Raw genomic sequence first — 17098 nt, forward strand, 5'->3', positions numbered from 1 at the left:
TTATTTTTTTGATTATTATTTTAAAACGTGAGCTGTAAAATCTCTACTGTTTAGAGTTGTCTGTCTTTGTGACCAAATTCATTACTGATTTTTTAATGATCTCTGACCACAGATCTGGTACGTTCTGCTGGTAATACATATATTTGTATGTTTGTATCTATGTAAATATAAGCATCTCAAAGTTTTTATTATTCAAAATTTTTGTAGCTGTACTTATTTTTGGTTTATCTGATATGTCAAATTCTGTAAAAAGTGTATTAAAAGTCTTCTACCTTGATTCTTTTAATGAAGTTACGTGTAGGAGTTTTTGCTACTGTGTATATGGATTTTGGGTGGTTTGGAGCATAAAGGTTTATGACTATTTTAACTTTTCAGTGGGTTATACCTTTTATCATTACCTGTTAGCACTCAGTGCTGTTACTTGCTTTTGACCTTAAATTCCCCTTTTTTGGTATTAATATCAACACTCTTGCTGTTTTTTTGTTTCCTTTTGTCTTTGTTCACCTCTTTGTTTTCAGCCTTTTGGATTTTGTGTTAACTCAGTTTGATGATCATTTGTATTTTGATAAGGGAATTCAATATATGTTTTTATTTACTAAGACACTTTGACTTTATTCCTTCTCTCTTATTTTGTCTACAGTATTTGTGAGACTTTTTTCTTGTTTTTCTTACTTGCTGCTGTTGGCTTAGCAAAATTTCTTTTCTTTTCCTGTTAAATTTGGAAATTCTCCTGTGCTTTTGTATTACACAGTGGACACCTTCTCATCTTTAAGGATGATAATAAAACCTATATTTCTCTACTAATGGATCAAAATCAAATAATAGCTTTTGCTTCACTTCTTATCTTTCTTAGCCTCCTTCCTTCTTCTTCTTCTTCTTTTTTTTTTTTTTTAATTCTAGGCTATTATTAGGTTGTCCCTTATGGCGTATCTCATCTGTTTCAAGGACACTTACTAAACACATATAACAAATAACCAATCATTATATATTTAGATTGAACTATATATTACATGATTTGTTGTTCAGCATTGTATTCTCTTTTGTCTTTTTATTATGAAAATTTTAAAACGTACGCAAAAGTAGAGAGAATAGTTTAATAACCTTCCATATACCCATCACTCAGATTTAACAGTTACCAACGTTTTGCCACATTATCCTTTTTTTGAAGTATTTAAAAACGAATATCAGACATTATGACATTGTGTGCATCTCTTAAAGACACTTTCTTAAATCATCATGATACAATCATCCCACCCACTAAAGTTAACCTTAATTCTATAGTAGCATCCAGTAGGCAGCCCTTCCTTAGATGTGACCAGTTGTTTCAAAATGTCTATTTACCTTGGTTTTGTTTGAATCAGAGACCAGACAAGGTCCTTACATTATATCTGGTTGTTCTGTGTCTCAGATCTCTTTAATATACAACTACCCCTCCTCCTGCGTTTTCCCCCTGCCATTGACTTGTTAAAGAGACCTCCTTTTCAAGATAAATTAGTTGTAAAATATAGTCTAGGATAACTAATCCGGTTACCAGAAATGATGATTTCGTTTTGTGAATAGTTGATCTGATGTTACTGCGAACTCAGTCCCCAGTAATTAGATATCAGAAGCAGCTGTCTCTTGAGGCTGCACTCTCTTGTTTATCTGTGTTTTAGAGAATGCTTACCTTTTCAGTCTTATGCGGAGGGCAGAGGTGTGTCCGACTTAAATAAACCTGTTATTAATCCACATCTATTTAGATACAAGTTAAAAATAAGGAGGCGGAATGCATTCCTCTTTTACTGCACTGGAAATTATTATCTGATTTATCAACAAATCAGTCTTACTGACCTTGACTCTCAAAGAATAATAAGATAAATGCTCTATGTGAGCATCAATAGCCAGGATTATGATGTAGGCTAACCTGTCATTGGTTCCTGCACATAGTTTAAGGCTGAGAAAAGTTAATTAAAGCTATAATCTTACATAAATTTCAATAGATTGTCCCAAAGGCAGTTGACTCCAACAGTGATGTGTAATGGAAGAACCCAAACCTCTCCCTGCTTCTTTTGTAGCAGACTAGCCATGGAAGCCCAGACTTAAAATTTATTGTGAAGTAAGCTACTTTATTCTCTTTTTTTTTTCAGCCATGGAAAATCATTATTTTCAAAACATTTTCCCTTTCAATTTATTTTTTATTTTATATGCACCTGGTATAAAATCTCAGTCCTAAAATATGATGGATACAAGTTTCCTGCCTTGTCCTCCTCGATCACTGACCAGAGACAACTTCCTTTAAATGTCTCTGTTATTTAGTTCTTCTGGTGGTAAATGCAAAGTGCATAGGGTTTTTTTTGGTTGTTTATTTTTCTTGTTGATTTTTTGGGGTGAGTAGGGAGGAGTGGACTCTGTTGACTGATAAATTTTAAGTGCAAAGGCCAGAATAAAGTGCGAAATCATTATTAAGAGTTTAGCTTGAGCTTTTAATGGGTAATATCAGATGTGAAAATGACCCAGGGACCTAGTTAGAAGATTACATGGAATCACTAACTTTGAGGCAGTTGATCTTGGGTAGAAACAGTGTACAAATTAAGGTTCCCAGATATCAACCAGAGTTTGAAGCTCCTCAACTATGTAGCTAAATATGTAGTTTGGATAACTGTAGTCTTCCCTCCGTACTGAATCTGAAGCCAGATACGTTCTTCTGTTGGATTTAATATCCTTGAGTTTTTTTCAAGGCAGTAGGAAGTTTTATTAAGAAGAGTTTACTTTGGTCAGTAAACGAAATCCAAATCCAAACCCTGGATAAGGTCTTCTAATTTTTGTTTTGTTAACTGGTCATGAATTGGTCTACCCACTTGGCCAACCTAAAAAAAGGTGTCCCTCGCATTTGCAGAGACACTGTAAATAGAATGAGTTTTAGATTATTGGCAATTCATTGATAGAAAGCGGGGATGAGCAGCCTACAGTCCATGCGCCCAAACCAGCCACTACGTGTTTTTAAAAATAAAACTGTACTGGCACACCGCCACACCCATCTGTTTATGTGTTGTCTGTGGTTGCTTCCTCGCTATAGTGGCAGAGTTGAAAAGCTGCAACAGAGACTCCTTGGCCTACCAAATGTAAAATATTTACTATTTGGCCTTTATAGAAAAAGTTTGCCAATCACCCATAAAAAGTAAAAGAAGAAATCTCTCTTAGGTCACCTAAGGCGGAGTTTCGGTGCTCTTACCTTGCAAAACTGTCTGAGGATAGAGATTGTGTGTATTTTGTTCACCACTGTATCCCCCATGCTTGCACATAGTAGGTACTCAATAAGTATTGTCAAATCAATCAATCAAAAACCTCCAAATCTGTTTTACTCTCTTCAGCTCCCTGGTCCTCGTGGTCTAAAGCAGAAATCCAAATAAACTGCAAGTCAGATTTGCCAAGTGTTAAAATGAAAGTGAAATAGTGACTTTCTAGCCTACAAATAATAATAATAATAATTTTCATTTACTCAGCACTAACTATATGCTAGATACTATAATAAGCGTATCATATACATATATCTCATTTAAACGTCACAGCAATCTTTTAAATGTTGTAGCATTCTCATCCCCATGCTAAGTCTTCTTCCCTCCCCCCTCCGCCTCCCCCCCCCCAGGAAGATTAGCCCTGAGCAACATCTGCTGCCAATCCTCCTCTTTCTTTTTTTCACTGAGGAAGATTGGCCCTGAGCTAACTTCTGTAGAAGCCCATCTTCTTCCATTTTATATGTGGGACACCTGCCACAGCATGGCTTGATAAGTGGTGCATACTGGCCAACACCATGCCCCACCAAAACAGAGTGCACGAACTTAACCACCGTGGCACTGGGCGGGCCCCAATCATCCCCATTTTAAAGATGAAAAATTGAGACTTAGAGGAAGTGGGTAATTGCTCCGGATTCACAGAGCTAGTAAGCGCCTTAGTTATGTTCAAACCCATCTTCATCCTAAGCATTGTAGTAAGTGGAAAAGAGCTAACTCTAATATAATTTACAATATAAGTAAAATTTCTCTGAGATTTATCTCACATCTAACACTTAGCCTTACCTGATCTGTTCATAAGTAAATTAGGTGAGAAATTTTTCGTTTAGATTAAGATATCTGTCTCCAGAAGAGTGGTTCACAGGGAGCCATCCATACATTGTAAACATCTTTGAGTTGAGCTGTATCCCGTCCTTTAGATTCCCAGAAATAACTAGTCCCATTTTGATGTATATAGCATAACTTACATTAGAAGATAATCAAGGAGTGGCCATAGGGTATACAGAAAATAGTCTTTAATTTTAGCACAGGTAGCATGGGAGGTGAGACTAAAGTTGGCAGGAAATTTCTGCCACTTACTACCTGGGTAACATTGAGCAGATTACTTAGCCTCAGTTTGAGCCCCAGTTTCCTCATTAAAATAGAGATGATAATTATACCTATCACAAAGGGTTATGAGGATGAAGTGAATTCATGTATGGATAGTGATTAGAATAGTGCGTAGCACATAGCATACAATAAAGGTATTTCTGCATTGTTTCAATTTTTAAATTGAGATAAAATTCGTGAAACATATAACATTCACCATTTTAACCATTTTAAATTTCACAATTTAGTGATTTCCAGTACATTCACAGTGTTGTGCAGCCATCACTACTATCTTATTCCAGAACATTTTCCTCACCCCGAAAGAAACACTATGCATTAATCAGTCACTCCCCATTCCTCCCTCCTCTCAGCCCCTAGAAACCACTGATTTGCTTTCTGTCTCAATGGATTTGTCCATAAAGGGCAAATGGACAGTTAAAATGGAATCATACAATATATGGCTTTTGTGTCTGGCTCATTTCACCTAGCATAATGTTTTCAAGATTCATTCACGTTGTAGCATACATCAGTACTTCATTCCTTTTTATGTCTGAATAATATTCGTTGTATAGATATACCTATGCCACATTTTGTTTATCCCTTCATCACTTGGTGGATATTCGGGTTGTTTTCACTTTTTGGCTAATGTGAATAGTGCTGCTAGGAACATTTGTGTCCAAGTTTTTGTCTAAACATCTGTTATCTTCTCCTCCATAAATACCTAGGAGTGTAATAACTGGGTCATATGGTACTATGTTTATTTTTTTAAGGAACCACCAAACTTTTGCACAGTGGCTGCAAAGTTTTAAATTTTGATTAAGTACAGTTTGTCAATTTTTTCTTTTGTTGCCTCTCCCTTTGATGTCAGAGCTAAGAATCCATTGTGAATTGTTTCCTCCTAAGAGTCCTATAGTTTTAGCTCTTACATTTAGGACTTGGATTCACTTCGAGTTAATTTTTGTGTATAGTGTGAGATAAGGGCCCGACTTCATTGTTTTGCATGTGGATATCCAGTATCTTGGCATCATTTGTTGAAAAGACTATTCTTTCCCTTGTTGAAAATCAATTGACTTTAGATGAACAGGTTTGTTTCTGGACTCTGAATTCTTCATTGAGCTATATGTCTATCCTTATGCTGTGACCACACTGTCTTGACGGTAGCTTTGTAGTAAGTTTTGAAATCAGTAAGTGTGAGCGCTCTAACTTTGTTGTTTGTTTTCAAGGTGTTGTAGCTGTTCTGGGTCCCTGGCATTTCCTTATAAATCTTAGGGTAAGCATGTAAATTTCTGCAAAATGCCATGTGTGATTGTGATAGGGATTGCATTGAATCTGTAAATCGACTTGGCAAGTATTGCTATCTTAACAACGTTGTCTGCCAATCCATGAACATGGATGTTTCTCCATTCATTTAAATCTTTTTTCATTTCTTTCCACAATGTTTTATAGTTCTCAGTTTACAAATGTTATACTTCTTTTGTTAAACTTATTCTTAACTATTTTATTCTTTTTGATGCTATTATAAAGGATTTGTTTTCTTAATTTTGCTTTTAGGTTTTTTTAATTGTTAGTGTATAGAAATACAACTGAGCTTTGTCTGTTGATCCTGTATCCTACAGTTTGTTGAATTTATTAGCCCTAATGCTTGTCCTGTGATGCTTTAGGGTTTTCTGTGTATAGAATCTCATCATCTGTGAATAGAACTGATTCCTCCATTCCAGGTTGGATGCCTTTTATTTCCTTTTCTTGGCTAAGTGTTCAAGCTAGAACTTGCAGTACAAAAGCAGTGAGAGCAGATCCATTATGGATCTTAGCAGGAAAGCTTTCAGACTTTCACCAAGTGTGGGTTTTTCATAGATGCCCCTTATCAACTTGAGAAAGTTCCCTTCTGTTCCTAGTTTGTTTATTGTTTTATCATATGAGATTGGATTGAATCGTAAACTTTTTCTGCATCAATTGAGATGATTATGTGGTTTTTGTCCTTCGTTTTATTAATATGGTGTATTACATTGATTGATTTTCATACACTGAACCACCCTTCCATTCATGGGATAAATCTTAGTTGGTCGTAGTATATAATCCTTTTTATATGCTGCTGGATTTGGTTTACTAGAAATTTGTTGAGGAATTTTGAAACTATATTTTTAAGAGATATTAGTCTATAGTTTTCTTTTTTTGTGGTGTTTATCTGGCTTTGGTATCAGGGCCCCATAGAATGGGTTAGGAAGCATTCCTTCTTCCTCTCTTTTTTGGAAGAGTTTGAGGAAGACTGGTGATTTCTTTAATGTTTGATAGAATGCCATAGTAAAATTACCTGGTTTTGAGGTTTGCGGCTTTTCTTTATTGAAAGTTCGGGTTTTTGTTTGTTTTTAACTGATCGATCTCTTTACTTGTTATAGGTCTGTTCAGTTTTTTTGTTTTTTCATGAGTCAGTTTGTGTGTTTGTAGGAATTTCTCTATTTCGTCTCCAATTTCTAGTTGACATACAATTTTGCATAGTATTCTCTTACCGTTTTTTGTTTCTGTAAGATTGGTATTAATGTCCCACTTTCATTCCTGATTTTAGTAATTCGAACTCTTTCTCTCTTCCTCACTCAAGTATAGGTTTGTCAAATATGTTGACATTTTCAGAGAACCAACTTTTGGTTTTGCCGATTGTTTCTGTTGTTTTTCTAAATTCTCTATTTCATTTATCTCTTCTCTAATCTTTATTATTTCCTTTCTTCTACTTGCTTTAGGTTTAGTTTGCTATTCTTTTTCTAGTTTCTTAAGCTGGAAGGTTAGGTTGAGTTTGTGGGGTTTTCTTATTTTGTCATCATTTAGAGCTGTAAAATTCCTTCTGAGCACTGCTTTTACTGCATCCTAAGTTTTGGTATGTTGTGTTTTTGTTTTCATTCATATCAAAGTACTTTCTAATTTCCCTAGTGATTTCTCTTTGACTTTTAAAAACATTGAACATTGTGATTTGATTTTTAGTTCTTGCTTAGCCCTCAATCATCTTAAGTTAGAGAAATAGTTATAGTTAACTTTTGAACAGTAATGAATTAAAACCTTCCAGAATGCATGAATCCAAAAGGAAATTCTGAATTCTGAAATTTCATGATCTTTCCTGTTTCAGTCTCAATCTAAACACCAATGGAAAAAAATTCTCTGCAGCTTTTCAGTTTTATTCTTTTAGAAAATAATTTTCTGGCCTCTTACTGAGTATGGTCTTCTAACAGGTATGCAGTTATCTTATAGAGAGACAACATAGTGGCACTTTTCATTCATATCAAAGTATTTTCTAATTTTATTTCTTTTTTGACTCATTGGTTGTTTACAAGTATGTTTTTTATTTTCCACATATTTGTGAATTTTCTGAATTTTCTTCTGTCATTGATTTCTAATTTCATCCCATTGTGGTCAGAGAAGATAATTTGTATGACTTCAAGTCTTCAGAGATTTATTGACACTTCTATTGCAGCCTAACATATGGTGTATTCTGGAGGGTGTTCCGTATGTATTCTGCTGTTGTTGGGTGGAATGTTCAGTAGGTGTCTGTTAGGTGGGCTTCGTTGGTTTATACCGTTGTTTAAGTCTTCTACTTCCTTGCTAATTTTCTATCCAATTCGTCTAGTCATTATTGAAAGTAGGGTGTTGACGTTTCCAACTGTTACTATACAAATGTATTATTTCTCCTTCCAATTCTGTTAAGTCTTTGCTTCATGTATTTTGGGGCTCTGTTGTTAGGTACATATATATTTATAGTTGTTACTGATATAATTAATGATAAAGATGGACTTACTGTTGCCACTTTGCTATTTGCTTTCTATGTGTTTTACATCTTCTTTGTTCCTCAATTCCTTCTTTACTGCCTTCTTTTGTGTTAGATTATTTTGGTTTGCTTTTGTTTCTTTTACTATAGATCTTTATATTCTTGGTTTTTGCCTTGGGTATTACTGTTAACATCTTAATTTATAGCAATCTAGTTTGAATTAATACCAATTTAGTTTGTCATATAAAAAATTTTGCTCCTATATAGCTCTGTTCCCCCTTCCTTATGTAGTTATTGTCACAGATTACATCTTTATACATATATGTGAGTAAACATAGATTTATATTATGTTTTACTTATAACATAGATTTATAATTATTGCTTTTGCACTTGTCTTTTAAATTGTATAGAAAAAAATTGGAGTTACTAACCAAAAATACGTTAATATTGACTTTATCTATATGTTATCTTTACCAGTGTTCTTTATTTCTTCATATAGATTTGAGTTACTGCCTAGTATTTTTTTCTTTCAGCCTGCAGGATTCCCTGTAGCATTCCTTGGAGAGCAAGTCTGCTAGCAGTGAATTCTCAGTTTTTGTTTCATTGGAATATTTTAATTTCTCTTTCATTTTTGAGGGATAGTTTGCTGGATATAGGGTTCTTGGTTGACAGGGAGGCTTTTTTTTTAGCACTTTGGATATGTCATTCCACTACCTTCTGGCCTCCGTGGTTTCTGATGAGAAATTAGCTGTTAATGTTATTGAGACTCCCTTGTACATGACAAGTCGCTTCTCTCTTGCTGCTTTCAGGATTCTCTCTCTTTGTCTTTCAATAATTTGATTTTATTTGAGTTTATCCTTCGTAGGACTTCTTGAGATTCTTGGATGTGTAGATTCAAATCTTTCATCAAATTTTGAAAGTTTTCAGCCATATTTTCTTCAAATATTTTTTCTGCCACTCTTTTTTCCTACCTCTTGGACTCTGATAAAGTGAGTGTTGATACTCTGGATGGTGTCCCACAGGTCTCTTAGGCTCTGTTCATTTTTGTTCGTTCTTCTTTCTGCTCCTCATATTGGATAATCTCAACTGACCTATCTTCAAGGGCATTGATTCTCTCTTCTGCCTGCTCAAATCTACTTCAGAGCCCCCTAGTGAATTTTTTTTATTTCAGTTATTGTATTTTTCAAGTCCAGAATTTCTCTTTGCTTCCTTTTTAAAATTTCTCTCTCTGTGTTCATATTCTGTATTTGGTGAGACATCATTCACATACTTTCCTTTAGTTCTTTGTATGTGCTCTTGCGCACATTTAAAATAGTTGATTTAAAGTCTTTGTTTAGTAAGTCCTATGTCTGGGCTTCCTCAGAGACAATTTCTATTTCTTTTTTTCCCTGTGTGTGGGCCAGACTTTCTTGTTTCTTTGCAACTTTGTAATTTTTAATTAATATTGGACATTTTGAATATATATTGTGGTAATCAGATTGTCCCACCTCCCCAGGGTTTTGGTTGGTTTGATTTTTTCTGCTTTTGGTTGGTGGTGTTTGTTTGTCTAGTGACTTTTCTGAACTACTTTTGTAAAGTGTATGTTCTTTGCCATGTGGGGCCACTGAAGTCTGATTAGCCTAGGGGTCAGCTAATGATTCAGCAGAGATTTCTTTAAAGGCTTGGAACAAGGGGGAAAAAACCACAACTCCAAGTCTTTGCCAGTAGGTTCTGTGGATATGTTGGCGCATGGCTTCAATACTCACTTAGGTAGTTTACAGCTCTTTTTTTTTGCCTTTCCTTTCTGATTTGCAGAGCCTGAAGATCAGCCAGAGGTGAGAATTTAAGGCCTTCCCCAGGTCTTCCTGAGTGTGTACTCTACCTTGGGCACACACGTGGCCTCAGAATATGTGGGAACTTTTCAAAGCCCATATTCCCAAAGCATCTCACTCCCCAGTCTTTCCTTCCAAGCTTTTCCGTTTGTCTATTTTGTGCCCCCACTGCTATCCCTTGCCTCATTTGGCACCAGCTAATAAATTTACTGTTAAGTGTTTTTGACAAACGGCCTGGATGGTTGCCTCTCTGCCCTGGGAGAGTTCTGAGTGTGGTAAAATAAAGGTAAGGTCTTTACACAGTCCGTGAGGGAACCAACAGACAGGCCAAAATAAACAACCCTGGTTCTTTGAGAACAGGGTCTGCTCTGCTTCCTCCAGCACCAGGAACCCACACCAAGGACTCAGACTGGTGCCTTTAAGACTGTTACCGTGGAGCAGCTGCAGTTTTCCTTATTAAGTGGTTGCCTGATTGCTGTAAACCTTTGACTAGTTTCCAGAGTCTGGATACAGTTGATTCTCACAGTTTTTGCCAGGTTATTTGCTGTTTCTGTGCAGGGACAGGACCTTGGAGTTCCCTGTTCTACTTTTTCTCTGACATCTCATCACATTGTTTCAATTCTGACAAACATATTACTTTCATAGGCTTTTTTTGTTGTTTGTTTGTTTTAAAGATTGTTTGTTAGCACCTGAGCTAACAACTGTTGCCAGTCTTTTCTTTTTTTTTTTTTCCTGCTTCATCTCTCCAAATCCCCCCGGTACGTAGTTGTATATCTTAGTTGTAAGTCCTTCTAGTTGTGGCATGTGGGACACCACCTCAGTGTGGCCTGACGAGCGGTGCCATGTCCGTGCCCAGGATCCGAACCTGTGAAACCCTGGGCTGCCACAGTGGAGCCTGCGAACTTAACCACTCAGCCATGGGGCCAGCCCAGGTTTTTGTTAAATGTGATGTAAAATGTATTAGAAAAGCCCACGCATATCAGGGTCTTTCTCTTTAAAACTACGATTGACCATATTCACATGTAGTTATGTGGATACGTTCTATGTAGTTTATCAGATCAATAAGAATGTAATAGTTCTCACTATCTTCCCAAAGCCGTAGCCCCTTGTGAAGTGACTCAGCCCAAACCTATTGACTGAATCTAAAGAGCAGACAGAGAGAGCTCTGATTCTCACACAACATTTTCTGGATTTGAACTCTATTTCTGTCTATTTACCAGCACTATAAACTTGAGAAAGTTACTTAACCTCTCCCTGCCTCACTTACCGCCAGTAAAATGGGCCTGATGACAACTATACTTAACTCATAGGTCTGTTATGAGGATAACATAAGTTAAGGTTCATTAAGTAACTAACTAAAATGAGACACATACATAAGGTAGTTTGAAGTATGACTTATTTAGAGCCTCTTTTTATAGATAGGGAAATCTCCAAGTTTTTCAGTTCTGCCCACTTAGGGTGGAGCTTATTGGTGAAATAACCCTACTGAGCAGGTTCTAAGGAGGAAAATAGGCAATATTTGTGTGTAGCCTGAGAGATCATTTCCTTCATCAGGAGGGAACTGTTTGCATATACAGCTGTGTGCAAAACAAAAACATGAGGCTGGGGAACTGCATTCCAACATGGAATGATCTGGGGGACCAGGAGGATGGACCAAGATGGTGGAAGATAACGCTAAAAAGGTTGGAAAAGACAGATGATGAAGGCACTTGGGAGCTACTGAAGGATTTGAAATAGGAGAGCAGTCTGGCCACATTTACATTTAGGGTACATACTGTGGCAGGAAAATGGAGGATCGGGGTCAGCATGGCAAGACTGGAAGGAGGGATATGCTTAAGGTGACTGTTAGTCATTTTTATTTCTAAGTCAGTCATAGATATTCCATAATGAGCATTTATTAGTTTTGTAGCACAAGAAAACGCGTAAGCTCTTACTATGTAAGAAATCTACTTTTGGAATAGTTTTCTCTATGATGTAGTCCCACTTTAATAAAATCTAAACTTTAAGTCCCAATTAGAGAATCATTATTCATTTGACACTTGACCTCTTTGCTCAACAAATCTTCATCACAGATTTTCAGTGAATAATCATCCTTTTCTACCACATGTTACCTATCATTTAAGGTAGGGAACACATCAATTCCATAAAGCAAATAAGAATGAAAATTATAACCATGTTAACTGCAAAACTGACTCTGCTAATTTTATAGCTCCTCAGTCCTCCACAAGTCACAAAAATATTCACACCTAAGTTGAACCTTTAAGTAGAGTGATAGCCTGGAGCAGTAAGCCCCAGAAAATTGGTCATGAAAGTGGCTTATAAAGGAAAGCTTGACAGACTAATTATAGTCTCACTTTGCCTCTTCCAACTCTATTTCTTTAACAGTTATTTAGTTCCAGCTACAGAGGTTTTTGTTTGGGTCTGTTTTTTTAGTCATTTGAGCTTTTGAGTAAAATAGTTTTAGGAATTAATTGGACAAATATTCAGCTATAAAACAAGAATAAAATTTAATAAGCAACTTTACTATCATTTTGCCCCACCATAAATATGTTAGTTATTGGAATAACTTTTAAATTTAGTGGAGATAAAGTTTTAAATCCAACTTGACACTGTGTTCTTTGCCATTGTCATTTATTTTATACTGGCCATGTCAAATGACGTTCTCTGAGTCTACCTGTGCACACAGGATTACGTAAAATGTAATTTTAACATCCGCTTAATCTGATGTACTCTTACTGAACTATAGTGACCTTTTAAATATATTTAAATTATATTAATAATGCGTAAATAGTGGGCAAATTTATTTCTGCAAACCAGACTGAGGAAACTGGACACCATTGAAAACACCCTTTAAAGTACTAAAAAAAAGTTAAGTACAATCTCCATAACTATTTCTAATTATAATTATTTTGAATAAATGCAAATTGAACTGCCTTCAAATAGGCATCCTCTCTGACATGAAATTGAGATTCCATAGGTTGTTGCTGGATGGTGAATGCAATATAAATAACAATGGAGAAACCACATATGGTAAGCCTGGGATTCAGAAATTGGCTTTAAGATTCTCAAATAAATAAAGACCTTCTTTGAAGGCACACAGATGTATTAATTTTTAATTTGTTTCTTTTTGATCTCTTAATTACCGAAAAAGATTTATTGGTTAATTTTAGGAAGGCAAGTGTTTTAAAAGTTTTGCCAAATACTGTCTTCTTTAAAGGACTGTATGGTAATGAAAAGTTAAGAGGAGAGCCAAATTAGATTGAATAATTGTTCAGTCATGTGGGTCAAGCTAGTTGCATAGCCTGGTTGTTAGACTGATTGCTCAAATTACATTGCCTGGGGTCCTGCACTTGGTTGGCTGTCTTCTCAGATCTTAACAAGGTTCTGGGAATTTCTTTTTCTGACAAAGTTTGCTTTGTGTTTTTCCCCTCCCCCACTACCTCCAGGATGCTTCATCTGCAGACATTAGAAAAGCATATCGTAAGCTTTCACTAACTTTGCATCCAGACAAGAATAAAGATGAAAATGCAGAAACTCAATTTAGACAAGTAAGTAAAATAAGCTGTTACTATGTGTACTTTGTGACAAATTTATAAGTAAATGTTTATGGCAGAAACAGTAACTTATATTTAGAATATTTCCATTTGAAAATGAGATACTGGTTTTGAAATATAATGTGTATATATATACTTTAACTTGATTTTTTACAAAATATGTTTTTACCAACATTTTTTATATTAGGATCTCTAAATTCTTAGAGGGCCGTAAGTGTCATAGTTTTCTGTCTAAATTACAGCTTTTGCTTTTAAAAAGTACTTTTTAAGATAATTATTACTTTTGCATCTTTCAGAAAGATTTATTTTCATATCAAGTGTGTTTTAACTCTTAAGGTCCTACTAAAAACATAAAATGCTACTTATAATTAAGATTTTATCTCTTCATCGTATATAGGAGCACATAGGGTTTTCTGCATATGCATTATAGTGCATTCACCTTCCTAAGTGATTTCTTACAATTGAGAGTATTTTTATTTTAAAGTAATCCTTCTATTTTAGTTGGTGGCCATTTATGAAGTTTTAAAGGATGATGAACGAAGGCAGAGGTGAGTGTTCATTTCTACTTTTGAATAAGGTGTTATCATTTGATGTCTCCATTTACAAAGGAAAGAATTATGTCTCATTAAACATTTTATTTGTTAGTATTTTATTTTTGTTCTTTCCAAGAAATGCAACGTTTTTAAAATGTGTGATCAGAGCAGCGTTAATTTCTATTGAAAATATTCACTAGGTTGATTCAATACTTACAGACTTCAGGATCATGACTCATAATGCTAGCAAGTCATGGCTTCATTAGATAAGATTTTTAACATGAGTGTCTATGCCCTGGGAAATTCAAATACCACTTGGCTTCGAACAAATGCCCGTTCCTTTTTGGTCTATCAGTAATAGTTCCTATCTGTGCTTGGTGATCTTTTATTTTTGCTGTTCTTTAAATGTTTTGGAATTAGGCTGTTAGTGATATTCAAGTTATTACCATTGCTTAACGTTTCCTCACTGAAAATAATAAACCCGATTTGTGAGAGAACAGACTTGTATAAGTCTGTAGAAGGTAAGAGTGGAAGGAAAATATTTCCTTCTTTCTACTGTTTCTTTTGCCTCCTTCCCTTCCCTTCCTCTGCTCCAGGACTGCGTTAGGGTTGAACTTGAGTGTGCAGGTAGCCCTCCCTCTGAGGCTGCTCTGTGCCGTTGCAGAGGAGTCGTACTGTCTTTACCTCGTGGTTCACGGTGCAGTGACTCAAGAGGAGGCTGCACCGAGGCCCTTTCCTCTCCGACTTCAGAAGGTGCGGAGCGGAGGCACTATTGAGTGAGCTTCAAACGTGAAGTCAGACCCACAGCCAGAAACGCATTGTGCATCGCACCTCAGGACAGACACACACACACAACGAAAACAAAAATTTTACAGAACACTTCTTACTGTGTGTGAAACAGACTGATATTTTCTATTCTAGGCTAGTCTAGACTAGTCTTTTTTTTTTTTTTTCAAGCCATGCTGGTTGGATATTTGAGATTTTAGGCTCCTAAAATCTGTCTCTTTCTTTGGGGGCTAATATATATTAAAGACAACCCCGAAAAATTATGCTATGTGACGTTCTGAATCTTTCTTCAAATGTGTTATCTGGAATTATTCTATATCCTGAAATGTTAGCTACTATTCTCCGTTCTCATCTTAACTCTTTAATTTGAATGCCTCAATTTGTCAGATTGCAAAGCGAGGACTCAGGATAGTCTCTCGAAGTGTTCTTTGCTTTATAACAAGGGTTGGCATTGGTCCAGATACCAAAGCAGACATTCCTCTAGTTTGAGATAATCCATAGTGTTGAAAGAGTCCTAGAAGTGTGTTGAAAGAAGTGTTGGTCATTCTGTGCATATTTTCTAGTTGGTTTCTCTCACTGAGTCCCTAGTTTTGTTTCACACATCAAGAATGTGTCTGTAAAGATAGCTTTAGTTAGCCTCCCGACCTCTCTGGCATCAGATTTTGTCCTTTTGTTTGTTGTTATCTAAAAAGTCAATAATAAACTTTGAAACAATTTCTTTCAATCACTGAAATTATTTATATATTTTCAGAACAAATCACTTCTTAGGTATAAGTTGTTTCTTTATTAACATAGACTCATCTCACGTTTTCTTTTTAGAATTAGTTCCCTTTGCATTTATTTCAGAGTGTTAGTAGGGAAAATGGATCTGACAGTTACACAAACAGCTGTAGTATTTATACCCCCTGAGGCACAAGTAACTCTTTGGTCACTGGTTTTCCTTGAGGCAAAAGTCTTAACTAATCAAGCTGAGAATCACTCCTGTAAAGCTTGCGCCTGAGGCCAGGTGACCTATGAGTATTTAAACATATAGGAGAAATGCTCTTCTACAGACAATTACCTGATGTTTATAAATCCTTTAGGAAAGAAAAAAAAGAGAGAGCAGTGAGTTTTAGCTTCTAAAAGAAGATTATCTCATACTAGTATTAAAAAATGCTCTTTGGAATCACAATTGTTTATTATAAATATTCATTAAATCAGTGCTTTTAAATGTATAAGTAACCTTCCAGAAATCTGCAGTTTGGAAAATTGTCATAGACATGTTTTCCTCTTTATTTTCCTTACAAATGATTGTGTTTTCCCCCAAATCAGGTCTATTCTTTTAAATTTTGGTGTAAAGGGGAATAGCAATAGATAGATAAAATAGCAAACTGGGTTGTTTTTTTTAAGGAAAAAGCAAATTTTATATTATTTTCTAAACTGCCTTATTTAGGTATAATTTACATACCGTAAAAGTCACCTTTTTAAGTGTACAATTCAGTGATTTTTAGTAAATTTGCACAGTTGTGCTAACCACCGCAGTCTAGTTTCAGAACATTTCTGTCACCTCAGAACCTTCCCTTAACCCGTTTGCTGGTAACCCCCCTCTGACCCGCCCCAGGCGGTCACTGATCTCTTTTCTGTGTCTGTAAATTCGTCTTTTCTGGACATTTCATATTCATGAAATCATGTAATATGTAGTCTTTTGCACCTTCTTCTATTATAATGTTTTTGAAGTACATTCATATTGTAGCATATACCAGTAGTTCGCTCTTTTTTATTGCTGAATAGTATTCCATGTGCCACTTTTGTTTCTCCATTCATCAACTGATAGACATTTAGGTTGTTTCCACTTTTTGGCTTGGATGAACAATGCTGCTATGAATATTCACATACAAGTCTCTGGGTGAACAGATGTTTTTCATTTCTTTTGGGTAGATTCCTGGGAGTGCCATTGTGAATAAACTTTTAAACCTTCTTTCCTCCCAAAGGCTAGGCATGAAAATAGCAAGTTTTCCTATTAGCATGAGGAAGCATAGCATAGCAGCCTTTTCTGAACACCTTAGGTAACTAGCTTATTTGGGGGCATAGCAGCTCAGCTATGTTCTGACATAAATTTCTATACAGGTGCCCTGAGTGTTAGCTGAAATAAAGGACGTAAGTAGATACCAATCATTGCATATGTACAGCAGACTCTGCTTTAGTAATATTAGCATATTTACTTTTGTTTAGATTCTATTATAAATTTTTAACCAGTGTTCTTTTGCTAACTCAGGTGTGCAACTTTAAAGTTGTTTTTTTAATGTTGTTTATTTTATGGCACTGT

The 17098-nt window shown here is 35.6% G+C and overlaps 1 protein-coding gene across 1 annotated transcript in view; it reads left to right on the forward strand.

The window, feature by feature from the left end:
* The window catches only part of DNAJC1 (DnaJ heat shock protein family (Hsp40) member C1), a 188694-nt gene that overhangs the window by 51023 nt on the left and 120573 nt on the right, over positions 1 to 17098 (forward strand). Inside the window, exons 2-3 of the mRNA XM_023632108.2 lie at positions 13367 to 13468; positions 13976 to 14022. Coding sequence (XP_023487876.1) covers positions 13367 to 13468; positions 13976 to 14022 — 149 coding nt within the window. The remainder of the gene's footprint in view (positions 1 to 13366; positions 13469 to 13975; positions 14023 to 17098) is intronic.

The sequence above is a fragment of the Equus caballus genome, chromosome 29 (assembly GCF_041296265.1).
Source record: "Equus caballus isolate H_3958 breed thoroughbred chromosome 29, TB-T2T, whole genome shotgun sequence".
NCBI lineage: Eukaryota > Metazoa > Chordata > Mammalia > Perissodactyla > Equidae > Equus > Equus caballus.